The sequence below is a fragment of the Cinclus cinclus genome, chromosome 9, assembly GCF_963662255.1.
Source record: "Cinclus cinclus chromosome 9, bCinCin1.1, whole genome shotgun sequence".
Classification (NCBI taxonomy): domain Eukaryota; kingdom Metazoa; phylum Chordata; class Aves; order Passeriformes; family Cinclidae; genus Cinclus; species Cinclus cinclus.
Window position 1 is genome coordinate 13686232 of NC_085054.1, and position 26624 is coordinate 13712855.

The 26624-nt window shown below is 51.4% G+C and overlaps 2 protein-coding genes across 2 annotated transcripts in view; both read left to right on the plus strand.

Annotated features, from left to right (window-relative positions):
* The first annotated feature begins 5210 nt into the window (after positions 1-5210).
* LOC134047444 (motor neuron and pancreas homeobox protein 1-like) lies at positions 5211-13570 on the plus strand. The gene is made up of 3 exons (XM_062498583.1): positions 5211-5646; positions 12607-12767; positions 13265-13570. The coding sequence occupies exons 1-3, from the start codon at positions 5211-5213 to the stop codon at positions 13568-13570; spliced, it is 903 nt and encodes a 300-aa protein (XP_062354567.1).
* A 3658-nt stretch (positions 13571-17228) lies between these two features.
* Positions 17229-26624, plus strand: part of CFAP65 (cilia and flagella associated protein 65) — a 30324-nt gene continuing 20928 nt past the window's right edge. Inside the window, exons 1-10 of the mRNA XM_062498411.1 lie at positions 17229-17297; positions 17613-17767; positions 18452-18554; positions 19958-20124; positions 21220-21419; positions 22090-22235; positions 23317-23539; positions 23862-24127; positions 25360-25560; positions 25985-26347. Coding sequence (XP_062354395.1) covers positions 17229-17297; positions 17613-17767; positions 18452-18554; positions 19958-20124; positions 21220-21419; positions 22090-22235; positions 23317-23539; positions 23862-24127; positions 25360-25560; positions 25985-26347 — 1893 coding nt within the window. The remainder of the gene's footprint in view (positions 17298-17612; positions 17768-18451; positions 18555-19957; positions 20125-21219; positions 21420-22089; positions 22236-23316; positions 23540-23861; positions 24128-25359; positions 25561-25984; positions 26348-26624) is intronic.

Sequence of the window (26624 nt, forward strand, 5' to 3'; positions counted from 1 at the left end):
AGAGGTGATCCAGGCAGGGACAGAGCATGGCAGTGATGAGCACAGGACCTTGGAAGCAGGCAGTGAGGTGGCTTCATTGACTTGTCTGCTGTCACCATCAGAGCAGGGGAAGTCCCCTAAAGGCAGATGAGAGCATTTCTGCAGACAGCTGCTCTGCTCCCATGGCAGTGGTGTGGATGCCTCTATCAATGTTTCTGCAGAGGGGACAGCCCCCAAGAAACCTGGGACCTTGGATCTGGTTGTGCCAAATCTGACACAAGGTAGACTCAGCTCCCATTGCTGCAGGGCTGATTAAGACTTATTATCTGGTTGGTTAATGGCCCCAAGCCACTCACAGGTGACTTAGACTGTTCATTTAGCCACAAATCATCGCTGGGCTGGCAGTTTATTTACCTTCCCCACCAGCCTCCTGTGGCTTCCCAGACTCTGGAGATAGTGGGTGGCCTGGCTGTAAGGGGTAGGGCAAGGGCAATGTCCTGCTGTGGGCAATAGTCAGGGCTCCCACAAAACCTGGGACACCCCAAAAAAGGGGCTCTTGCACCTAACAGTTCTTACCAGAGGCTCAGCCTGCTCGGGGATGAGAGTTTGGTGCTCCTACAGCCTCTCTCATGGGGGAAGAGCTAGGAGAACATTTCGCAGCAGGCTTATATCTGTCTCCAGTACTAGTGGTTACTCCAGGCTGTATTTCTCCACTAGCTGGCTACAGACTTTGGAATGGCACAAGATGACCTGAGGCACTAGGTCCAGAGCAGCAAGGTCTCTGCTTCCTCAGAGATGCTTTAAACAAGGTTGACACACTGTAGGTTTCTTACTGAGAAGTAATTTCTAAAGGTGGAAAGCTCTGGGGGCTGTGACCCAGTGAGTAGTTAATGCTTAGCAAACAGGCACAGCCATCCTGGAGACAGACAGGGAGCTCTTTCAACACCTAAAAGCCTAAATGGCCTGGTTAGAAATCAGGGTTTCTGTCGCCTCTTTGGGATGGGCTAAGCACTGATTCCTGCACAGTCTCTGTGTCAAAGGTAACTTCTGTTGACACAAGGCAGGAGGTGACCCAAAGCTGACAGAAGGACCTGGTGCTAAATTGTCCATCTAGGAAAGTCCAAAATAAAAGGTTAGGTGAAAATCAGGACACCCCACTATGGGTCATGTCATATATTGTGTCCAGGATGGAGACTCGATCCTGGGAAAATGGAAGTCTGATCCCAGTTGGGAATTTTTTTATCAGGGTATGGATTTTCCTCGGCACCCTTGGCTTTGATCTTGGATTGATCTAGGGCAGTTGGATTTGCTGAGGGACATTACGTTGCTTCCCAAGGTGATACTGAGGAAGTAGTGGGGCTGTAAAAATGAACTGTGCTCCCAAATACTACCTGTGATCCCCATGGGTTGTTTCTGAGGGCTCAGGTACTGCTGGCAACAGATTGGGGAAGTATGTGAAGTGCTGTTGGTAGTTTTGTGAGACTCTAGAGCTGCCAAAAACTTGTGCACACCAGACCTGGATGTTCTGTGGTGGCTGTGTGGGGGTTTGCCCTTCTAGTTTTACTCCTGGTGCTTGACCTTACATGGATGGGAGCCACAATGGAGTCAATTCACTAAAGGCTATGGACACAGTAAAGATCTCCAGTTGTCTAGCTGTGTATCTTCCCATCAGCAGTAAAAGGCTTTGTAGGGTTTATGTGTATCTGCAGGTGTGCTGCTGTGAGTGCTGTTTTCAGGTGACTGAAGGAGACCCGAACTCTGAATGTCTAGCTGAGGCACATCCAGAAAATTCCCTCCAGAATACCTAGGCAAATGAAAGAATCCCAGGAAGCTCTGGGCACTCCTTGTGATGCCCATTGCCCAGTGTGGGATGCTGTGATTAGGGTCTGCCCCAGGGAGGTGAGGGAGCTGAGGAACTTTACTGCTGCCTGGGAAGCATGGACCTCTCGCTGGTCTGAACTTTCTGGACAGAAATAGTCTAAGTGGTTAAAAGTGGAGGTACCTTTAGGCCACACTGAACATGAGGTGCATCAGGTGGGGGACAAATGGACATGTTGATAGGGTAGGTTTTAGCATGGGGCAGCTGTGGGGGGACTGGGGGCAATATGATACTGAATGGGAACATATCTGCTTAAACTCCACCTCATCCAGAACTAGGGTGGTTTCCTGGGAGAGTTTCTGTCCACAGTGCCCTGAACCCTCAAAATGGGGGAATGAGCTCTTTTTCTGGCTGGTATCTTGGGGTCTGCCACCTGATGTGCCGATGTTCAGGGTTGCCTTAGACCCTCCTGTGCAGGAAGGATACTGGGCAGAGGTGAGGGGCCAGGCCACAGTCACATTCACTTATTACAGTTCTCTGATTTAGTTAGCAACCAGGTGAGCTATCACTGGAGGACTTGATGAATGGGAAAGAGAGTTCCCTCCTTCCTGAGGCGGGAAATGAAGCTAATCAGGCCTCGGACACCCTAATCCAGCTCTGATCTGATTAATGACCCTGAAGACTGTGAACTCATCAGCACCCTGGCATCTATCAATGCCTTGCATCCTGCCCCTTCTGCTGTCCACCACCCAGCCCAGCTCTCTGCACACAACCCTGGACTCCATCTCTCTGCCCTGCATGGCACAGGCTGTGTGCCAGCTGCTGTGGTCTTGGACAGCCCTCTTATAGGGTCTCAGGGTCTGTTCCAAATATCTCCACTTATCATCCCTCCATGATTTTTCTAGATTTCTTTATTCAGATATTTCCAAATAAAGAAATAACCCAGGTTTTATGGCTCTGACAGCAAAGATTTCTTGTTGTGCAATTCAAAGGCTGCAGCTTGGGTGGTTGTACTTGCATCATCCTGGCATCAGTGAATTGGGCACTAGCATGAGCTGCTGATCCTTGGGAGAGTTGCTCATCTTTGCAACCTCCTTGGGTAGTGTAGGGGACTTCCATGAGGACAATAAGGCTGTGACTAAGAGCTGTGACCCAGACCTCTCACTGACCCCTCATACAAGCCCTGCTCCCACTTGCCTGCGCTATACACTGGGTACAGTCACAAATGGTCTCAGGGCTTATCTCGGCTTTCCTGGGCTGTCTGCCTGCCTCTCTGTTACCGCATGGTGGTGACTGAGGCAGGGATTTCTCTGTTGTGACCCAGTCTCTGCTCTGGGTCTCAATTCCCTGTAGAGAGCTAACAAACCATTGCAATCCTTGAAATCAGCCCTGAGGGCTCTGGTAAGGAAGTGATGGTCTCCCCATGTCATGTAGGCTATTGATCTGCAGTGGAAGAATTATCCTACCTTCACTGTGCTCTCTGTTCCCTGGATGTTTCTTGTAGTTTCCCCCTGTGCTTGAGGGTCAATCTGCTCCATTCCTCCCCAGTTATTGTCCTGTCTATGCCTGCCTCTTGGCTGTGCTGGCAATTCACATGGGGGGAGAGACGAAGTGCTTGGTGTCCTGTTGCTTGTGGGGACATTGGCTTGTATCCTGGGAAAGCAGAGGGGGATGGAGTGGGGGGAGAAGAGGGGAGCCCTACAGCCTCCCGGCTGGTAGACAGGTTGCAGCAGCAGGCACAGCTGAGCTGAGGTGGAAAGGAACACTGTTTCATTCTCAGTACCTTCTGGCCAAGTCAGGTGTATCACTGTGGGGTGACAGCCACCCCAAATCCCCTTCTGAGCAAATCTAGCTCTGAGCTTTCCATGGGGCTAATTCCTGCCGTTCTGTCTCCCAGGGAAGCATCTGGAAAAGGGATATTGTGTGTCTTCCCACAGAAGGATCTCAGAAGGGCCACAGTGAAGACGTTTGGTGCTGGTCTCAGGCAATGGAAGGAGGAAGTTGTTGCACATATTGGACCTTTGCAGCTCTCTTCAGCAGAGTGATGCGTGTGTAGGGAGATCAGCAGGCGACACACCAGACCCTGGTGGTACTGGGAAGAGAAGTCCCTGGGGTTACTGAGCAGAGAAAGCATAGAAGGTTGAGGAAGGCCTCATAGGCTCTTGCCTTTCTCCTCTCTGGGCATCTGCTTGCCACCTCTGTGGCACACAGGATTCAGGGGGGTGGAACCATCTTTTGGTCAGGGAATAGAGCACTGCTGGAAATGCTGAAGGGGGAAGGAATACGGGGTTAGGAATTTCCTTTAGCCATTATTACATTTAGACAGGGCAATAGCAGCTGCCTTACTTCCAAAGAGGAGGTCCCACCATAGGGCACTAAAAAGCAGAGGCTTGTGCCACTGTGTCAGAAGGACACAAAAAAGTGGGAGCTAAAGACACGCAGGTGCAGACCCTTAATGGCAGGAATTCCTAAAACACTCACATGCACTTTGCCTCTCCCTGAAGGTGAGTGCCAGGACCAGCTCTGCTTACCCACCATTCCCAGACCAGCCACAGATTTCCTCTGTATCCTCTCCAGGTGTTATTCGCTAAGCTGTGTCTTGCCTAGGAAAGGTAAGACCAGACAAATGAGTAACAATCTGCCTGTATGCACCTGCTGGGTTGGCATCTTCGACAGACATGGGTGGTGGAGGGTGGTGGTCCAGCTCAGGTCCACTGATCTCCCTGGACTGCAGTGATGCAATGGGAAACGGCACAGCTGGGTATAGGTGGTGATCCCCAGTGCACAGGATGCAGAGGAGCCTGCTGGTGAACGAGTGCCTCTTCTCCCTCCCAGCTAAGCACTCTTTCCTTCAAGTGCTTGGGGACTCCACGGTGCCAGGGCAGCACTGAAGCCCAGCAGGGCTTTGCCTACATGTGTCTGTCTAGTCTCTCCAGATCTCCTCCAGTGGCTGCAACCATAGACCTGCTTCTCTGCCATGTGGCTCTGTATCAGGATGACGGGCTCAGCTCCCTGGGTGGGTCCTGCCGGCTAGGGAGACCTCTGGGTGTGGAGGGGCTGGGGAAGGGGCAGAGTAGCTCGGGTGTGTGCCCACTGCTGTGTCCGGGGGCTGCGGAAGCCGGAGGAGGGCGGCCGGCGGGGAGGGCGGGGGGCCGGAGCGGAGCCAATGGGGAGCTGGGGTAGGTGGAGAGGGGGTTAAAACCCACCCCAGTGCCGTCGGGCGAGCGAGTGCCCGGGAGGCGGAGCGGAAAGGAGGGCTGCCCTCGAGGGCAGCCCCGCTGAGCGCGGCGCGGCCCCGCGGGTGAATGCCCGCCGGTGCCGGGGCTGGCCCGGGGCTGGCCGGCCGGGCTGTGCCCTGGCAGGGGAGCGGTGGGGCGCCGGAGGGCTCGACGGCTCCGCACGGGGCAGGGCCATGCACAAGCCCATGGAGAAGTCCCAAAACTTCCGCATCGAAGCGCTCCTGGCCGAAGAGCCGGCGCGGAGCGCCTCCCCGCCAGGGCTGAGCCCCGGGAGCCCCGCGGCGAGCCCCGGCCCCGCCGGGCGCTCGGACACCCCCTCACCGCGGGCGCCTCCGGCCGCTGCGCCCCTCCCTCCTGCTGGTTTCGTCCCTAAACCCGGCTTGCTGCATCTCTCTGGCCCCGGGCTCGGCGCCCTGCCGGCCCTCTACCCGCCCGCCGTGTACCCGCTCCCGACCTTGGGGGGCCAGCACCCCGCGTTCGCCTACACCGGCATCCCACACCTGCCGCCGCCCGGCGCAGAGCACCTGAAGGCGGCTGTGGCCGGCTCCTTCCCGCTGGAGCACTGGATCCGAGCCGGGATGCTGGTGCCGAGGCTCTCCGACTTCAATGGTGAGTGACCCGGGGACTGACTGACCCTCCCGTCAGGCGGAACACGGCTCTGGCCCTTCCGACTCCCGAGGGCGTCCGCCGGCACATCAGGGTGCGGGTCCCTTCCACAACTCGCGACTGAGGTTTCCCGAGCCCACCCCCTTCGAGGCCCTCCGGTGGTCCGGGTCGGGACACCGCAGAGACACTGAGCCCTTGGGGCTGCCCCCGATTCGTGGCTCCCACTGTACCCAGACCCGCTTCCCAGCCCGTCAGGGTTGGAGCGGGGAGAGAGTGTGGGACGAGGTGGGGCGTCCCACTGCTGGGGAGAACATGACTCTCCCTCCGAAGACCTCCGAGAGCCGTGAGGCACTGGGGAGCGGATCCGAAGGGCAAAGTTTCGCCTTGCTTTGCCGGCCCGGTGTTCCGGAACAGCCCTGAGAAAGCACTGCCGGCAGAGCCGAACCGCGCCTACCGCTGCTGGTCCCGCACGGCGCTGGGGGCTCGTTGGGCTCCTGCTGGGCGGGAAGGAAACGAAAATAAAGAAACGGGGGCAAAAACCTGCACTGGGAAACGAATAAACCCCTCCCGGTGAGGCAGGGAACGAACCCGCCCGAGTCCTGCTGGATGCGCGGCCGGATCGGGCCCCCGTGCAGGGACGGGCCGGCGCTCCGGGTCCTGCCCACCGTGGCGCTCGGCTTGTGAGGATGAGGGGCCGCTGACTTCATGCTGGCGGCAGCTGCGGGAGCCGGGCGGCCCGACAGCGTGCTCGGCTCCAACCCTGCCCCAGTCCTTCCTGCTGGGCACCACCAGGGCTCCAGGCAGGCAGCGGATCCCGCACTGCTGAGGAGTCCCGCAGGGCACGGACGGAAAAAGAATTGCACTTGTGCCGTTGGGAACTGGCACCCCTGGCAGTGTGACCTGGTCACTGCAAAGATGGGCATTAAACCAAGAGTGACTGATTAATGAAGCCCCGTTAGAGTATCCAGATTTGTTAGCTGAGTGTAGTGTCTTAAAAATCTGGAAGCCTATTTGTAAAACAGTAATAATTTTAAAAGCGGGATAAATAACAGTGTGAAAAATTATAGAGAATTAACTTGAAAAAAGTCCCATTTATTACTCCTACCTCATACTGTTCTTGGTCAGGTTAAAGGGAAATAGACTGCTTTTTTTGTTTCCCCCTCCCCATGCTGTCTCCCTTTACCTGGCTTTCACTAGACTTTAGCAAAGGTCCATCTATGAATCTAGAGGTGTAGAATAAGCCTCCAGTGCTATGGGTTATGTGCACTCTTCAAACGTGTCACCAAGACAAGAAAATAGAAACATTTATTAATTAGAAGTCTTTATTCTTTATTGCATTTTCCTGCTTCTCTGCAGAAGCCATGTTATCTTTGAAAGGTCTGGGTCTGTTGCTGTATCTCAGCATCCTGGTACCTTCATACAGGGTTGTTTCACCAGAGTGGAAATGCTCCACTCCGTCTAATCCTGGAGCCTTGAGCGCAGCTTCTGGCTGGGATAACAGAGGTATTTGTATATCAGCCCCATTCCTCTCAGAAGCAGGATATGCTCTTCAGTTGGTTGTAGCCAAAGCCTCACCAAAAAGAAACAAATTATTGGCATGCGAACAACTTTGGAAAGGAGCGCTGCAGAATGCAGTGGACCAGAATGTCAATGGCTCTTGTGGCAAACCCTAAACAGGGCTCCTGTGGAAGCTCAGAGGACAAGCAGTTTCTGACCTAAGTATTGCTTACATGGGTTCTAGAGATCCCAGAGCAGGGTAGACTTGTGGAGGTGTAACAAGGATGCAGCAAAAACTGCCAAAACTGTAAATTTTTAAATCAGAGTGACCACTGCCTCGATCCATGTCCTTACTAAATGGTGTTTGTTCCCAGTTCTGGGGAGCCCTTTGCAGTGGGGATTCTTTCTCTCCAGTGTCCTGTCAATTACTTCAGCAATTCTTCTGCTGTGCAGAAGAGAACCTTTCCATCTTCACATCCTGATTTCTGTCCATTGATAACCTTAGGGTTCCCAGGTGTGTCTTCAGCTCTTGCGGGCTCTCTGAAGCTCTGGAATCAGTGTCCTTTGCAGCATGCCTTCTTCTTGTAGTTTCCAGGACTGGCTCCAGCTGCATTTTATGGCTGTGTCTGGTCTCATATTGCCCCAGTGTGCTGGCCATGCTGTAGGGACAGGAGCAGTGGTGTTGGTTGGCAGGGACAGGAAGGGGCACCTGCCTAGGATGTGCTGCCTCCACAGCCCTTCCTCATCTTTCTGAGGAGGGTGGTGGGCTGGGCAGGAGCCTTCCATTGTTGGCACAGGGCTTCTGGGTTGTTTGTGGGAGTCCCTGTCCCACCATCCTGCCTGGCTGAAGTTTCCAGAGTGATTGAGTACAAGTGTCAATGCTTCTGGTGGCAGTCATGTTTAACTCTCCCAGAAGCAGTGGACAGATGGCTGTAAGCGATGAATCTGAACGCCTTCTAGGACATATTATGGATCATTTGAGGGGGAGATCACCCTTGAGATTTATTTAAAGGGAATTCCAGGGCTAAATTCCAGAATAAATTCCTTCTTTGGGTGCCTGTCTTGCAGTGTCTTGCAGGTGTAGTCTAGTTTGATTTCCTGGGGACAGTTAGGGAGGGGGAAGCAGCAAGACAGCCCATGAACTGCGAGCTCTGTGAGTATTCATTGCACATCCTCCCTGCTATCACCTGTGTGTGTGGAAGTAGGATGCCAGGGAGATGGTCTGAGGCAGTTGGCACCCTTAAGAAACTGGCCTGGGCTTCGGTGCTGGGCTCACTCAGAGCAGTGTTTCTGCTGAGACAAGTGGGTGCCGTGCCTCCCTCACTAGCTGCCTGTGCAGAGCTGTGTGAAGTGCCTTGCACTGCTGCAGTGCAGAGTGATAGGGTTGTAGAAGGCCTGGGTGCAGGAGAAGTTGTGCCCTTGCTGCTGAAAGGAGGGATGCTGCCTGCTCAGGTTCCACTATCCCCAGCCTGGATTCCTATCCTGGAGTTTTGAGTACCTCCTGAGCCACCCAGGGGGAGCATTTGGCACCAGAGTGCCATGCCTATTAGTTTTTCTGGGAGCTGTGATTTATTTGCCCTGTTTATCCATGTGGAAATGCTGTGCAGTGGTGGGAGCCAAATGCAGAGACCCACTGCAGCTGAGAGCTGTAGAAGCGGGGAGCAGTGACATACAGCTGTAGACTCTCAGGAAAAGCAAAGGATCCTCTCCAAGGGACCCAGTGATTAGATGGCTTTCCTTGCACACCACTGCCTTGCATCACCCACTCACTAACTTGATGGCCTGGAGCCCACAACAGATGCTGCCTGTGATGGCAGAGAGCTTACTGATGGGCTGTGCTGGGCTAGGAGAGCAGGCAGGATAAGTCTTAGCAAACTTGTTTAAAAAGCAATGCCTTCCAAGGCTCACCAGGTATACAGTGGTCTGGTGTCAGCTGGAACTATGGGCTGGGAAACAGCTGGCAAGCAGAAATCCAGGTTTAACAATGGAGCAAGTAAGGGGCTAGCAGAGGTAGCAAGTGCTCTTACACATGCTGCCACACAGGTAATGGTCAGGGCTGCTGGCAGGTCAGAAAAAGCCTTTGATGATGACCCTTACGCTGAGACGACCTCCTTCCCAGCTCTGACATCTAGAGAAACACCTAAAGCAGTCAGGGTGTTAATTTCCTCTGCTTTATTTGCCAGACCACAAAATTAAGTGAACTATAGTTAAACAAACCAAATTAAAAACAAGTGAGTTAATATCAACCTAGGATTACCCTTGTTATCAAGTAGGCGGAACTGTATCAAATAAACCAACAATTCTTTATAAGCTTTATCTAATTATCCAGAAGGCAGCTGCCTTGCAGAGCTCCTGGCCTCAGACTCGGAGGGCATTCCTGGCCCCAGGCCAAGCAATTTATTTACTGATACCACAGCCAGATGCCAGGCACCCATCAGGGGGTCCAAGCCCTGCCAGGCTGAAGGGACGTTGAAACAAGCTCTGATCCTGGATGGAGTGTTGGAGGAGATGGCTGCGCAGATAATAAATCCTTTGGCAAGCAAAGGTGTGATGCTGAGGCAGTCACTGGTCTTCTGGTAGGAGCTGGATAAGATGGAGAGCCTTCCCAAGGGTAATTCTTTCTGAGATGCTGATTGTGATAGGGATGGGTTCATAGCTTGGTTGACACTTACTGGAGAAGGTAAGCCCTGGGAGGGATGCTTGCTGTGCACCCCTTAGGAGGATTCTGTGTGCATGTGGCAGCCTACTACAGGACAGGGAAGGATGGGACTCAGCAATGTACACTGGCAGGACAGACCGGAGCTACTAACAGCCACTACTTCATTCCCTCAGTTTCAACTTCTACCTTCTTCCTTTTTCCTTCCCCCAGTGAGAATCTGCAAATCCTCTTCCCTCATACTCTCTTCACACAAAAGAGCTAGAGTCATTTAGGAAAGGTAACAGCAGAGCTGTTGCCAGAGATGCTGGTCCATGAAAACCTGCTGCCATGGGTGGCTGAAGCTCAGTGGTATTGGCTTGGGTTTATTCCACCTGGTGTGGAGGCCAAATCTTGAACAAGTCGCAGTGGGGAGCAGTGGTGATGGATAATTATAGCTGCTGAAGGGTGTTTTGTCAGAGGAGGTCACAGATTAGGTGGCCAGCCACACTCTGTAGGCTGGGCATTGGACTGGTGGTGGCTTGAACTGTATGACAGCACCACAGAGAGGTTTGAGGATTGAGTTTTGATTATATATATTTTTTTTTTTTTTTTTTTGGTAAGCACTGGGGCAGGAGGCAGGGTGAGTTTCCAAGGCTTTGTTCAATGTTTGTAATGGACACTGAAACTGAATTGGACACTGAGAAGGAGAAATTTGGGCTGGCAGCAGGACCATGCTCTGGAAATCAGTCCCCTGCATTGGTAGTTATTTGGGATATATCCTGTTGGTATTTATTTGACTTTTGGACAAACTTTCTGTTCTTCTTTTTATCAGAATCTTACCTGGGGAAAAGCAAATCCCTTGAGAGGGTGTTGTCAAAGCAGGCTGCCTTCCAGGCTCCTCTGAAGCTGGACAGACCAAACTTGCATTGCTTTTAGGACTGAGATTATTCCATGAGGCACTTCTTCCCACATCTGATTTTAGTCTGGTCACATATGGCCTTGCTAGAGGAGGCATAGAGGAGCATTTCTGGATCTGAAGGATTTCTGTGCTCCCTGGAGCCAGGATGCAATGCCCTAGGAGCTGTGCCCTGAGCTCTCTGCTTTGGTGTGGGGAATTCAGACTGGGAATATGATATCTCTTCACTCCTGGACCCTCCAGCCCAGAAAGCACAGAACTGGATTGTTGGATGCTGAGAGGGCAGAACCTCTTCCCTTCTCTTTCCCCAAAACATTCTCTGCAGACCATTCTCAGAAAGAGGAACTGATCAGAGGGGCCCTTTCCTGACCTGATACAGCCAAACTGCACAGTGCAGCCTCATTGCAGGGAGGGACTCTGGGGTTTCAGATGCTCCAGCCACCCTCCTGTCTCTGTCAGCAAAGGAGATTCACTGGGACGCAAAATCCTTGGGCTGCTGAACACTGCCTGGGGCTGCTTTGTGTTTTGCCCCCACCAACAGAGTGAATGAATTTCCCCTCTGGTTCTTTCTGATGCATCCCTGGCCTTTCCCTCCCCAAGGAGCTTCAAAGCCCCATCCCTGCAGATGCTGATTTCCATAACACCTCCTTTCCTTAGCTAGAGTAAGCCTTTGCAGACCTGTTTGGTCCCATGTGTCCATGGAGGATTTGTACAGCCAAAGCATCCACAGCCAGTCAGAGCCCAGATCACTGCCAAACTCTGCAGAGCTGAGACATTTTCAACTATATTTGTCCTGGAAATCTTTTGAACCTCTCACTTGGTTTTAGTTTCGTATGCAAAATAATGCATCACGTGTGTCAGAATCATTGGCACAGGATGTCACTGGCAGAAACATTGGCACAGTCAGTCCCTTGTTTAACTGGCCGGTGGCTACAAGGTGGGTCCCACAAACTGTCTCTCCTGGCACTGAGGGGCTACAGGCAGAAGAAGGGGTTATGTCTATCCTGCTCCCATGAGGCATTTGCACAGTCATAGCCTAGCCTGTGGTCTGTCTGTTTGACCCACACGGCATCCAGGTACTTGGGATCAAACCTGTGTTGTGATCAGTTAATACCTCTTCCATAAATTCCTGCCTCTTGCGTCATCATTGTGTTTGTGAAGGGCTCAGTGGACACCTTGGGAGATGGGCAGGTTGGGATCAAAGCTGGAATCTGGGGGAGATAACATGATTGGTGCCCCATGCCCAGAAAAGTGGGTGAGTTGGAGTGGCCCTTGCCAAGCAAAGCACACTTTTGGGGCCAGGTTGCCCAAGATGTGTCAGCAGGGGTGTGTCAAGGTCCTTTTGCATTAGTGCTCACCACCACCACCATTCTCCCCCCGCCCCCCCCCCCCCCCTTGCTGCTCCAGCACTTTATTCCCAGCTGCAAACCCCTGGGTTTGATTGCTGGTGTGGTGCTGGGAGAAGCAGTAAAAGCTGAACCCCAGGGGGACAATAAAGCCAGTGGAGAGGAGATAAGCAAGGATCAAACAGAGTGCGGCAGCCACCCCGTGCTGGACTCTCAAAGGTCCCTTTGTTCCTGCTGCCTCCTGGTTCGGTGCCGCTCAGCCTTCAAGGGCTGCAGGCGAGATAGCAGTGCTCACGGACAGCCCTGCCACAGCCCCTGGCCGTTGAGCTGCCACCTGTGCGGCCCAGCAATAAAAAAAAGAGAATTAATTTCAGTCACAACACTGATCCCAGTTGTACACTGAGGCCTGATAACATATCTCACTGGTTCCTATCAGGCAATAAAGCCATTATTGGGGTGGGAGATGATGGAGGCATTCACCTTCCTCCTCGTCCTGGGTTTGCTGAGGGGTTGTCCCCCTGCCAGTCTGTTGGTCCCCTGACCCCCACCCACTCTCTGCTCTACAGCTGCCCCGCAGCCTGGCTTGATGGGGAAGTGCCGTCGGCCCCGCACAGCATTCACCAGCCAACAGCTTCTGGAGCTGGAGAACCAGTTCAAGCTCAACAAGTATCTGTCCAGACCCAAGCGTTTTGAGGTGGCCACGTCGCTGATGCTCACTGAGACACAGGTACCTTGGACCTGGGGGGATGGAGTGTAGCACCATGGAGCTGCCGTGGGGGCAAGTTAAGGTCATGGGTAGTGTTAATGCCATCAGCCCCACACCCTACTGCTCCCATCAGTGCCCCTTCCAGGGCATGTCCTGCAGAGACCTGCCTGGTGAGGTCCAGACTCTTTTGTGAAAGAAAATACTGCTCTTCTTTTTACCTGGCACCCCCAACTTGGGTTTCAGAGCCTTCCCATCCCTCAACATGCTGTGGGAGGGGTCTTTTTGGGAGGCTAAAATGAGAATGTCCCTGTGCTGGAGGCTGGATGGGGGAAAGGCGGCAGTGCCTATTATTCCTCCCCTCGTGACAACCTCAGCCTCTTTGCACATACCTGTAGCACCATGGGATGTCCCACAGTGAAGAGATTTAGAGAGACCCTCCATGTTGGGAAGGTGAGGGGATGAGTGGGGACAGGATGAAGCAGGCTACATCCTCTCCCCTGGGGGCTTTCCCTTGGCAGGTGAAGATTTGGTTCCAGAACCGCCGCATGAAGTGGAAGCGGAGTCGCAAGGCCAAGGAGCAGGGGGCTCAGGTGGAGGCTGAGAAGCAACGAGGGCTCAGCAAAACCTGTGAGAAGCTGCTGCCTGGCGAGCCCCAGGGACAAGCTGCCAAAGGCCCCGAGTTCATGGGGCATGGCCCTGACTCGGGCTTTCTGCACTGCAGCACCTCCGAGCTGAGCTACAGCCAGGACTCATCTTGCTCGGGCGAGGAAGAGGAGGAGGACGAGATAGGTGCCACAGAGAGGAAGATTGACTCTGTGTTGTGAAAGGCAGATGGAGCCAGCTGGGGAGAGGGGCCGGGCTGTGTTGTGGGGGCGTCTCTTTGCTGGCAGACACAGACTGTGCTTGGAAGGAGCAGGGGACTTCAGGACACCTGTCGCCCTTTAAATTATGTATGTTTGGATCCTATTTAACTTGTAATTATTCCTCTGTGTGTATCTGGAGGAGTCCCAAGATCCCTCCCCTATAAAGCTGTTATCTGGATGCCTATGCTTTTCCTTAGGGGATGGGGAAATCCCCTGTCCTGCTACTGTGCTGTCCTACCAGGTTTCTGGGGAAAAAGGTGGGGAGAGCAAACTTGAACAGCTGGCAGTCTGCTGGCACAGCTGGAAGAGAGAGACCCTGGACCCTTCTTTGACTGCATGCACTGCCACTTTCCTACGGATCTGGCAGTGCCTGGAGCAAGACATCCCTCTGTGGTGCCAGCTTGTCCTTCCCCTTGGTGGTATGAAGAGCTGGGAAGGATGTCCAGGTTGCCTGCCAGCCTGCCTTGCCTCCTCCTGCACCACTAGCATCCCTGGTAGGGTCTGTGCTTTGCAGGGCAAAACTGTCCTATTTTCCATGCTGCAGTTAGCCTGGTTGCATTGGTATGGCATTGCCCCAAATTAGCGGGGCGGGAGGGAGGCAGGAAAGTTCTCAGGCTGTACAGGTTCAGTGCAGTGGCAAGCTCCCCTTTTCCCATGGTGGTGCTTAACCTCTCTAAGTTCTTCTCTGAGCTTGTGTCATGATGTTCTTAGAATCTTGCTCACTCTGATTGGGCTGAAATCAACCCTTGGTAGCAGGATGATGACAGACACCTTCTACCACTTCCCTAGAAGCACTAGGGTTAAGCACCACTCCAGTGCAGGGGTGGAGCAGGCTGGGCTGGGGTGGGTGACCCATTCCCAGACAGACCATTATGTCCCTCCTGTCCCACATCCTGCTGTCCTCTCCTCTTCCTGTCTCTGAGAGTGTCAGGGAGGGCTGTCTGCTCCGGGACTTGTGGGGGTGGGAATTGCTGAAGTGCAAGAGTCCTGTGGAATCCTGGGTCATCTCTGCAGACAGTCAGTGATGGAAGGGACAGGTAAGCGTTGGTGTGGGGCTGTCACACATCGCAAGGCTGGGAAAAGCCTGTCAGTGTCTGGGGAGCAGCACCCTGGGCAGGGAGCAGATGCGATGTTTTTGGGAGAGAGGGGTGGGCAGGGGAAGCAGGTGGATGGAGGCGGACAGACAGATGGATGATGGTCCTCCGTGGGGGGACAGTGACCCACAGTGGCTGCTGGCAGCTCAGCAGTTTCCTCCAGGGTACATGGCATCCTCACTGCCCAGATTCCCTCTCCCCAGGCAGTCCATCTCAAGACATGAAGGTGTCCAGACCCCTGGAATTGCCCAGTGGCGTCCTCTGGTACTGGGGAGGCTGCAGCCCTTGCTCCAAGGGGGTAGATAGGAGCTAGGATAGGAGCAGGTACCAAGAGCCTGCCATGATTGGTGAAATGTGGGGCAAGAGAGAAAGAAACGTCATGGGGGGGTGGAGTACAAGGAAAGGAGGAAGAGATGGGGAAGCGTGAAAGGATGGTATCTAATTCCCTGTCATTGCCACGTGGGGACAACAGAGGAGGAGAGACCCACTGCTCCAGGAGAGTTGTTCCAGGTCCCAGCAGAAACACAGGACTGGGCATAGAAATGCTGGCACCTGCCAGCACATGGCTGCAGAAGCATCAAGAAAAAAAAACTTCTATCACCTGATACACAACCTGGCTCAGCAGGAGACCACAGGGAGTACCACACACTCCAGCAGGGCTGAAATGGGGGAAACAGGAATGGTAGAGGCAGAAAGGAAAAGGCAAGAAGAAAAGCAACAAAAGTGTTAGGAAGGAGGAGGGGAGCTGAAGGCATGTCACAGGCTTAAAACGTTCACCTTGATGGGCCATGACAGGTTTAATTTCCAGAGTACAATCATTAAAGTGATGGATGGGAGGCGTTCATCTTTCGCCTGGTGCACTCAGGCCCACTGTGGCTACAGGAGGGCTTGTTTTGTTGCTGTTATTTATGAGGTTGTTTCTGGAGGAGCCAGGCACTCATCCAAAGCTAGGGGGACAGAGGAGGGGACACAACTGATGCTGGAAGAGTTAGAGTGCTGATTTACAGCTGGGCTGCTTAGCTGGATGACTCATTTGCACATATGGACAAACACCATTAAGGCTGCATCTCCTTCCTGCCTCTACCCTGGCACCCTCCCTGTGCTGTTTGATAAGGCCAGCCCCACTCTCCACCACAGTGCTGCCTGTGCACCCTGGAGGCGCTATCTCTCCCTCCCTCCCCACAGCAAAAAATGAAGGTCCTGTCTCCTTGAGGGTCATCCAGGGCACTGGGAAGTAGGACTCTCCCATGGTGGTGGTGGTGGTACCCCATGAAAGTGATACCTGATGGACTCATGCAGCCAGGGCTCCCCACCCTCTGTGCCTTTGCTGGTCTTGGCCCCATAACTACTTTGGGCAATGATAACAACTTGTTTCTTGTGTCACCAGTTCTCCAAGGAGCTTAGGGTGACCTGGCCCCATTAAGGTGTCACTCGATCCCTATGAGAGCACTCTCCAGCCTGCTGCAGCCTGTGACCCCTTGCCACCCTGCAAACCCTACATTGTCCTCACTCCTCCATCCGATGCACTCACGGACTTCACGGCCCCTCTTTGCTGGCTAAGCTTTATGCTGCTGCCCTCCCCTGCACTCACCCCCAACACCCCTTGCCCCACGCTCTCTCCTACATCCCTGCGTCCCTCCCTCTTCCACCCGCCCTCCTCCATCTTCTTGTCCCTGAACTTCCCAGGTCTCTGTCTCCCCCCTGCACTCCTGAGAAACCACCGGCCTCCTTCACCCCTCCACGTTCTCCTGACCCCGTCTGCCTGCGCCCCCTCCCTGCCCGGTTCCGTTCCCTCTCCGCCTCCCTGCGCGTCCCTCCGCCGCCCCCTGGCGGCCGCCGCTGCCCGCGCGAACTGGCCCGACCCGGCCGCCGTCGTCGCTCCGGGAGCCGCTGCGTCCGGTCTCCATGGCAACGTCGGCCGGCCCGCGCGGCGCTTAGTGACCGGGACCGGGACCGGGACCGGGACCGGGGACGGGACGGCACCGAGGTGCCCCGGGCTCCCGGTGCTTTAGGGAGCCGGGTTTCGGATCGAGAGAGCCGCACTGGCCCGGGGGAGATGGTGACTAGGGACCCGGGCTTCTGCTCCGCTCCGGGGGGCAAGCAGGGTTATAATGGAGCGGGCCGTGCCCCAGGGAGCTGGGCAAGCGCTCGCTGTAGCGAACAGGGTCCTGCCACAGTCATCCATACGGGGCTCGAGGGGGCCAGGCCAGGCTCCAAAGCGCAGCTTTGCTGTACTGTGCTGTGTGGGCCGATAGTGGGCAGGGCTGTGCTATCCAGCGCTAGGAAGAGCCCTTCCACAGGGCTGTGAGTCATGACCCACAGGTCATCGGGACAGCCGTTGTCTGTGGAGTGGGCTGGACTCGGCTGTAAACTGGGGACACGTCGGGGACTGCTCCCCTGCAGGGAGGGGGCTCAGCGCCACCGTGATCCTGACGAGGGGCGTCGGGAGTGCCCAGCTCTTGGCAGCAAAGGCTTTGTGGGTGCAGGAGCAGCACGTGTGAGGAGTTTTCCCTCTTGTTTCTCAGATGCTTGCTCAGGTGCGTGACGAGCCACAAAACTCTGACTCTTTTCGGAAGAGTGGCTATGACAGGAAGGTGAGCGGAGGAGCAAAGAGTGCTACTGACGCGGGTGGGTTGTCGGCAGACAGGGAGAGGAGAGAAACAAACAAACAAACAAACAAAACATTTAGCTTTTGCATCCATCGTTCGTCACACCTTTCAGTGTCTGCTTTTTGGGCTGTGGCCGGGAAGTGTCCTCTCGGGAGCCCGGAGCAGGGCTTTTGGAGTCTCCTGGAGTTTTGCCGCAAGGTGGCTCTTCTCCATCGTTGCCAGAGTCAGAAACCCTTAACGCAGAGAAAAGGCTGTTTGAGTGATTTCTCCTCCCTTCCTCCCAAACTGCTGTTCCCTAAGGTGTCTACAAGAGAGGCAAAGAAGAAGAAAGTCATATTCTGGGGCATTGAGGTGCCTGAAACAGTCAGTTGGCGTGGCTGGGAACTAGGAAAAGAGATGATCAAACACCTGACCTTGAAAAATGTTCATGGGAAAGCCCAGAAGCTGAGTTACAGGTACGTGGGAAGTTTGTTCGTCCTTCGTACTCCTCATGCTCTCTCTGTATCTTCACTCCTCCTGCTGTATCAGTCACATCAGCACCTTTTCTCAGATTCACTTTCCCTCTCTCTCTTTGAGTGCTGTGCTGGAGATAATGTGTACACCCTTACGCTGCAGGACAGAAACCTGCTAATTCAGAAACACAGGCCTTGTTCCTGACAGAAGTCTGTTAAATGAAATGCCTTGTTTTAAAATCTGTTTTGCTGATACTTCTGTCTGTGAGGCATTTCCAGTCTAGTGAGATTTTAATTGTGGATGTATGCCAGCCAGTCACTAGTGTGACCTAAAACCATTGCTCCCGGAGTCCCTCTGGATGTTGAGCCATTCCAGCAGTCCCTGTGACCCTCCCTGCTCTGAAACTCAAATGTCTGCCCTATGTGTTTTGCTCATACTGCATGTCCTGAAAACATAAAATATTGTCCCAGGAAGGGTTAGGTACTTAGAGCTGGGAATAGGTTTTCAGCACACCTGGGTTCTGTCCCTCTCTACTACTTGGCTGTCAAAGTACCCTTGGGGTCCAGTGTGTAAAGTGCTTCTAAACTGTGGGGTCTGGAGGTGTTGGTTATTTATTCTCTTTTCTGCTGTCCAACTTAAGCTGCCCACCCTCAGACAAAATCTCTTATTTTGATTATGTTATCTAGAGCTCCTTCCACGCCGTTCTTCTTCACTGTTTTCCCACAGCCGATTACTCTGAACCCTGGTATTTCTGTAACTCTGCCCATCGTTTTCCGGCCCAGTGAGAAGGTAAAGCAGCATCACAACTGCTCTCGTGCTCAGGCTGCGTTCCGGGGGAGGGCAGTGGGCCTCTGCCTCTCTTGTCCTTTCTGATTTGTTTTCACTTGAATGCATGAGTCCTTGGGGTAATTCTAGCATAGAGGAGTGGGCAGAATGACCTTCCTGATCTCTCCACATCTTCATTACCTGGGGGAGCCCCAATCCCTGATTTCTCTGCAGAGTTTGCTGGTAGTTATGAGAGCAATCCTCACAAAAAGTATTCCCAGGTTTTAATGTACTACTTCTGCCTTTCAGCTCAATAAGATAAAGTGCTTAAACTGTCCACACCAAAGAAACACATCTGGGTGGTTTTAGTGCAGAACCTTGGGTTGAGGGACTTCCTACAGATTCCAGAGCCTCTACATTCAAGGGCTACTGGTCTTCTAAAGGGATATGTCAGAGGCCTCTCTTCTTTTGGATGGAGGGTGTTTCTTTAAGTTTTGTTTTAAACAGCAATTATTCTTTTTTTCCAGACCCTTTTCTTGATTTTCAGGTTGTTTGTAGTGTCTGTCTTAGCTCTGAGTGTTGATCTCTGGCTCTTGTCAATTGCTGTATGTCTTTGATGTGTATCTCTGTCCTAGCCATAGAGCATGCTCATTGGACAGATTCCCAGTACCCTGCTCTCTTAGTATAATGATTTTCTGATGACTGTTCAGTGTTCCCTTTATGAAATAAGCTACTGGCCTTGTTCCATTTTCAGTGAATAGTTTGTCTGCAGCATATCAATTGCTAAAGCAGGAGGCTACCTTTCTTAGAGATAGCAAGGACTGTGCATGCTGCAGTGTCCAAGGTCTCTCCTTACCTGTATAAGTGTTACTCAGGAGGGGTGACAAATGGGAAGCATAGAAAACACATACCTTTCAATTACTTATATCTTGGCTGGTTAGCAGATGTCCTGAGGTTGTTTGTACACAGTACTGTCAACGCTTCATCTTTAAGTTGTGTGTTATCTGCTTGGATCTCTAGCTGACAAAGCATTTAATCAAAGATTAATACTTCTGTGCTCATGGAGCTCAAAGAAGGCTGTACATGCTTCAGTTCAGCTGAATTGGGATCTTGATAACACTGAAAGAAATCCATCTGCATGGAAACAAACTAGGTGAAACTAACATGGCCTTCAACTGCTCTTGGTGAGGGGGTGTATGTGTTCCCTGACAGTGGAGTGTGCCTGAATACCTTCCACACTGCCTGCCTTTTCTGAGTGATTCATATGCTCTCTGTCCTGCACAGAGGCCTCCACTGGTGCCTCTGTTGCCAATATTTTTTCCCCCAATACTTGCAGAGGTGAAGGTGACAGGTATTCATGGGTGCAGCTGCAGCACCTGCAAGATGGAATCCACCTAACTGCTGTCTCCCTTTGCTTTTCTGTGCAGAGGGATTATGAAGACAGCATCATCTTTACGAAAGCTGAGGGTGATTTCTCTGTTACCCTGCATGCTGTGCTTCCAAGCTTCTGTCTGTCCATCCCAGCTGCTGTCCAGTTGCCTGTCTGTGCTATCTATGATGCTACGGAGACAAAGTTTCCTTTGTGCAATGTTGGGTGAGTTAGATGTGGCTAAGCAAACACTCTTTTTGTTTTGCCAGGTATTTTGCTACTTTCTTGGACTCTCCAGTGAATGCAGCTCATTCCAGTGGTTATTAGTTCTGTTGCCTGCCTTAACAGGAGTAAAACTCTGCCTTCCCTGGGGTCTTGGCAGAAAAGGCAGCAGAATGGTAGTACAGGTCACTGTGGGCACATCTTGGCATGCTCACATTGCCATCATATGCTGAGCATCATTCATGCGCAGGAACTAGGTGGGGATAAGCACAGTGTCCCACTGAGAACATCCAATATTGACTGGCGGGGCCTGGGCCTCTGTTTAACCTAAGGCAACCTGCCCAGCATGAACAGGGAGAGATGTGCTACCAGCTGGAAACATTTTAGTCATTTAGGAGCAAGGTTGCTACCAGTTACCAAGGTTTGTCCTATTTTAATGAGGAAGGACAGTACTGTAGAAAGGAATGCAGAGAAGTTCCCAGGCAAGGAGGAGGTGTATTTCCAACCAAGTGATTCCAACCATTTCAAGTGTTTCAGTCTCCATTTGGAGGAATAATTTGTTACAAGTGAGAGGCCCAGGATGTTGGAGGACAAGGATGGTAAACAATACACACCTTAGATGAATAAAATAGAAAAAGCTGATGTATATCATGTTCTTTGCAGGAATCAAACAAGCAAAGAGGTTCTGGAAAATTGAATGAGGTATTAGGGAAATGGCTCCATCCTCTCTTCTCGCTTGAGCATACAACAGGGGTACAAATGTTCATTCTGTATTAAATAGCTGCAAATCTAGATACAGGAAAAGCAAATACTTAATTGTGTAGCTGATTTGCTTGCTATCACCTTGTGGTCATTAAGAAAGTTCTTAGCTGTAATAACTAAGATTCATTAAAGTGTGGACAGAGAATTTGCAGAGACTAGAGACAAATTTCTTCACAGCCTCACATATCTGTCCAGCTGCATTTGGGATTCTTCCATTCATCACTGGTTGCTTCACATCCTAACTGAATAAACTAGTGGGAAAGGCCCATCCTATGCATGATTGTGGGGGCTGCAAATGATCCACTGCTCTGCTTAAAATGTATCTCCAATTCCTAGTGATCTCATTAGCGTCTTTGCCTGGGAGACGCCAAGCCCTTTCTTCATGATTCCTGAACTTGGCAAGCTGAACCCAGGTGCTGAGTGCATGGTCAAGGTGATCTTCCAGCCCAAGGTGGCTGGGATGCATAATGCAGCAGCAACATGCTGGTTTGGAGATGAACTGAAACAAAAGAGGACAATCCAGCTAAGTGCTCTGGGTGAGTCTTTCTTGCATTTAGCACTCAAAGAAATGTGTATTACCCCTAACTCTGGAATAACATTCCACAGGGATATGTGGAGGGCCTGCACTCTGAGGCTCTGCCATATTTGGCTCAACCCAGTGATGATCAAGTGAAGCCCACGGTTTGAAAGTGGCCTGTGAAATTCTCTAATGTACTTTTGCCAATTTGGAAGACTTTTCTGAAGAGACAGAGGGTCCAATATGCCCTGTGCCCTTTGGCCAAACCAGCATTTCCAAGGCCTGTTTAAGTTGACTGAGGGGAAGAAATGAGAGGAATTCCCTGGAAAAAGACTCCACAAACTCCTGGCTTTGTCTGCGCTCAGTGTCCCCTGTCTGTCCCTGCTCGACAGAGAAGCAGAGGGAAATTTCTAAAGCTTTCTGAATGCAAACTGAAATAAGCAATGATTAGCAAGTCCTTGCCCAAAGTGACTTGTATGGCCACTGACAAACAAAAAATGTGATTCTGAGTTATGTAAATTAGGGCTGGAAGGGATCTTATATGGTTCAAAGCAGGGCCAACTTTAAAGGCAGATCTAACTTCAGAGTTAACTGATGTTCTTCAGAGGCTTGTCCAGTTGAGTGTTGAATATCCAAGAATGGAGGTTGCACCTGTCTTTTCTAATCCAGTATACTATTATTTTTAACAGCCAAATACCCCTGCCTGCGTGTGAGTGTGACAGGAAACAAGTCTGAAGGTGTACAGCCTGGGAAGTTTCAGGATGTCCTGTGTTTTGGATCAGTGCCAGTGGGGACAACTGTGGAGAAGTCTGTGGACATCTTCAATATGTCTGTGGTATGGGGAGAGGGAGATTGACTTCTTGTGAGAAGCTGGCAAGCTGACACATTTCTCTGCAATATGTAGTCTTGTGTATCTCCCTTAATGCTGTGAAAATAACCTAAGGGTAAATGTGGATGAAGCAGAGGTGATGAGCCTTCCCCTACCAACCATGCCATTCACCCTTGCCTTCCAGTTACAGTGCTGGCAACGTAGCCAGTTGCAGCATGGTATTGCAGTTTCCCCCTCCTTTCCTTCTGTGCTTGGTCCAGATCAGGCAGCCACCATGTCCTCTACATCCTGCAGCTCTCCTGCTCACTCTGGACAAGCCCATCAGTCCTGTGTGGCAGTTGTGTCAGTCTCAAATTGGCATGTGTGTGTGTGTCCCAGGCAACTGATGCATCTTCCACTGCCCTCTGTGGACTGCAGCCCAGTGAATTGTTCAAAAAGTCAAACGGATTTGAGCACCTGTGCCACCTCAGCCCAACACAACCTCTGAAGTGATGGAGGTACTCAGAGACTGCTGACATGGATGACAGCAGTGCTGACTCCTCCACAGGCCCTGCGGCTTGGGAGTGGGAAAGTCACTCATTTTTGTACTGTTAGTTATTCACATTGCAGTGGTGCTCAGCATTGCCAGGCACAGATCAGGACAGTTTTTTAAGGGTCTTGGGTAAGGTGTCAGAGTACCAGCTCTGTGTTTTGGGAAAAGAAGACCCATAAACAAGGTGGAACTATGGATAGATAGGAATAAGTTACCTGCCTGCATGTTACCCTGGTCACAGCAGTCACTTAGGCCAGGGACAACTTGAGTCATCTTTCCACCTACCAGGAGGGGCACTCCAACCCCAGAAATCACTGGGAGTTTTTCTGCAGCCTCCTGATTTCTGAGCATGTTGTGGGAGCTTGTTGCCACCTTTCCCCATCAGAACAATGTGGCAGAGGTTTGCTGCACAGTGATTCTGTGGTGGCCTTGGTGTTCCTGGTGGTGTTCATCACTGCTGAAAACTACAGTTCTTACCTGATATAATGTCCTTCATTCAAAGCCATCCTGGCTTGTGTTGGCTCCTTTGTTAACCTATTTCTTTTCTACTTCTAGGTGGATGCACCATGTAGAATAGAACGAGCAAAAGACACCCTGCTTCATGATTATGTTTTCTCCTGTGATGTGTCTCATGGTGTTGTTCCTGCCAAAGGGAAGCTGGTCTTGTGGATACGGTTTCAGCCTCAAGTAGTTGGAGAGCACAGTACTGACTATTTCACTATCACATCTGCTGGATGCCACTTGGAGACTGTTCTGAAAGTGGTTGGCTCATGTAAAGGTACCAGAGCCTTTCCCATTTCTCCCTGTCAGCTTCTTACCACTGGGGGGAAAAGGTTAGTGCTTGGGAAAGGACTAGGAACTATCATAGCCTGCAGTCACAGACTAAACTGCTGGGATTCTGGCCATCCCTGGTGTACAGCTTGGGATTTATACTTGCTTGACTGTTTGAAGTGAATGTCTAACTGTTTACTAGGACTAGTGGGTTTGCTGAAGAGCTGAATCTGTTTGGGAATATCAGACACAAGCACAGCAGTGTCTTGTGACATGTTGGAAGAAACAGCTATGACAGGTCCAGGATCTTATCTTGCATGTTATGCTAGGTCCTTCTGTGTCCCTGCACCAGTGTTCTCTGGACTTTGACTGGGTCAATCTTGGAGAAAGTTTGATGCAGACACTGAAAATCAGCAACACATCAGATGTCCCGGCCTATTATCAGTTTGATATTGATTGCAAAGGAAGCGTCTTCTCCTTGGATCGCCCCTGCGGAGTCTTGGAGGGCACAACAACACTAACACTGAAGGTGATCTTCCGACCTACTCACCCGATGAATTATCACCGCAGAGTTGTGTGCCTTGTCCACCACCAGGTACAGAGGCAAAGGGTAGTTTCATTGCTGTGATATTTTAGAGGCATCTTCCAGTGTAATCCAGCAGGACCGGCCTGTCTCATTTAGTAGTCCCTGCAATCTCTTCCCACTGCATTTTCACTGATACCTATCATATAATTGTTAAGATTGGAAAAGATCTCTAAAATCATTGAGTTCAACCATTAACCTAGCACTTCCAAGTCCACCACTAACCATATCACCAAGTGCCACATCCACTTGTCTTTTAAATATCTCCAGGGATGATGATTCAGCTACATCTCTGGGCAGCCTGGGGTGACAACTATTTTGGTGAAGAGATTTTTTTCGTTATCCAATCTAACCCAATCTAATCCACTCTAACTGCCCAAACACAACTTGAGGTCGTTTCCTCTTGTCCTATCACTTCTTACCTGGGAGAAGAGACCAGCCCCCACCTGGCTACATCCTCCTTTCAGGTAGTTGTAGAGAACAATAAAATTCCCCCTGTGCCTTCTTTTTTCCAGGCTAAACATCCCCAGCTTCCTCTGCTATTCCCATAAGACTTGTGCTCCAGACTTCTTACCAGCTTCATTGCCCTTCTCTGGACATGCTCCAGCCCCTCAATGTTTTTCTTGTGCTGAGGGGCCCAAAACTGAACGTAGTAGTCAAGGCATGGTCTCACAAATGCTGAGTACATGGGGACAGTTATTGCCCTGGTCCTGCTGGCCACACTATTTTTGATACTAGCCAGGATGCCCTTGACCTTCTTGGCCACCCAGGCACACACTGGCTCATGTTCACGTGTTGTCAGCCATCACCCACAGGTGCTTTTCTGATGAGCACCTTTCCAACCACTGTGTCCCAAGCTCCTAATGCTGCCTGGGGTTATTGTGACCCAAGTGCAGGACCTGGACTCTTGTTGAGCAGAATCCCCATGGTGCAGGTTCCTATCAGCAACAGGATGGACAGTCAGTGATGCCAATGGATAGAGTGAGGTGCATTCTCTGTAGCTCTTGTCCATTTGTCTCTCTCCTAACCTTAGCTGCATAGCTGTGCACTGGGTGCCTTCAATTTTCACTCCAGTTTCAAGAAAGTTCTTATCTCACATCAGGACATAAAGTAAATGGCAGCCTAAAACTGCAGATGCTAAGCCTTTCCCAGGCATGGTTTTGGAAGTGAGATACTGTTATGGCATAACTCTCAAAGCAATCACAGAACAGTTTGTCCTATTATCGTGTCTTGTATTTTCCCAGGAACCCATATATGTGGACTTTTTTGGTACCTGCCATTCAGACACAGCTAAGCCAACCACCCTTCAGGAAAGACACCTCTCCTGGTACCGAACCAACATGGTGAGGGGACTGACCTTCTACCCTCCTGATATCCTGAGTGTGATGCTGAAGGATGGGAAGTTGCAGATGGATGAAAAGGGAGCCCTCATGTTCCCCCCTGAGGTATGAGCTGCCCTCCCTGGAATCTAAGACATTTCCAGCTCTTCTCTGTATATGCTGGGTATCTGTTTTACAGAAGACAGATCTAGAAGGGCTTCCAGGTGCCAGACTGATTTCTTTAGTGTTTCTGCTGTTGATGTTCCCAGCACACACCAACACCTATCTTCATCAGCTGGCTTTTACCCTAGCTTTGCCACAAAGCTTCTTTCTGGCTTTAACTCAATCACAGGGTCATCTTTTGCTTCATGTTTAGTTTCAGGTTGAGGCTTACAAACAGAAGCCTCCTTTAAGCCTAGACTTTGAGCTGTCCTAGGAACTCTTACTGACATGTATCTTGCATGCCCTCTTGCTCATGAGGGCAATCAGTGCCTGGTGTCTCCCACAGGCACACTTCCCCTGCTCACTCAGAGATGTTTCCATCCTGTAGGTTTCTGAGGACCAGCCGCCCAAGGAATACTTTGAACCCAATGCCATGACTGAATATTTCTACGATGTTGTAAGCAGTGACCAGTCCTTGTTTCCTGCTCATGTTAGTGTCAGCCCCAGGGAGTATGATTTTGGATGCTGCATACCACCACACAAGGCAGAACCTCTTTCTCTCTGTGTAACCAACCACACAAAAGGAAATATCATTGTTGTCTGGACTCCAAACCATGGCAGTGCCTTCCAAGTGCACCCCAAAATCTGTGACATGCCACCACTGAAGTCTTTGACCTTCTATGTCTTTTGCAAGCCCACTGAGGTCAACAGTCTTTATGCAGCAGAGCTGGAAGGTTTTGCTTTTTACAAGGTTAGTAGAAATTACTAAGACCAGAGATGACCTAGCTAGCAACTGTTTGCAGAATAAAGTATTTTGGGGGAGTTAAAATTCAGTTTAAACCCTTAATTTTGAATTGGCAAACTAGCATATCTATTAACTGTTTTGGACACTGTTTTGATACACTGTTGGGTATAAGCTTTTCTTTCACCCGTGTCCTGGGAGCGAAATTACAGAAACAAGTCACAGCTCATGCACGTGCACAGGTACACTTGCTCTTACCCCTAGGGAACATGAAGCATGGTAAACC

Bases quoted from the DNA above. Each gene is read 5' to 3' on its own strand.
- LOC134047444 (XM_062498583.1), top strand. From the start codon at position 5,211: ATGCACAAGCCCATGGAGAAGTCCCAAAACTTCCGCATCGAAGCGCTC. The intron at 5,647-12,606 runs GTGAGTGACCCG...TCTGCTCTACAG, and splicing joins GAGGCTCTCCGACTTCAATG to CTGCCCCGCAGCCTGGCTTG. The intron at 12,768-13,264 runs GTACCTTGGACC...TTCCCTTGGCAG, and splicing joins TGATGCTCACTGAGACACAG to GTGAAGATTTGGTTCCAGAA.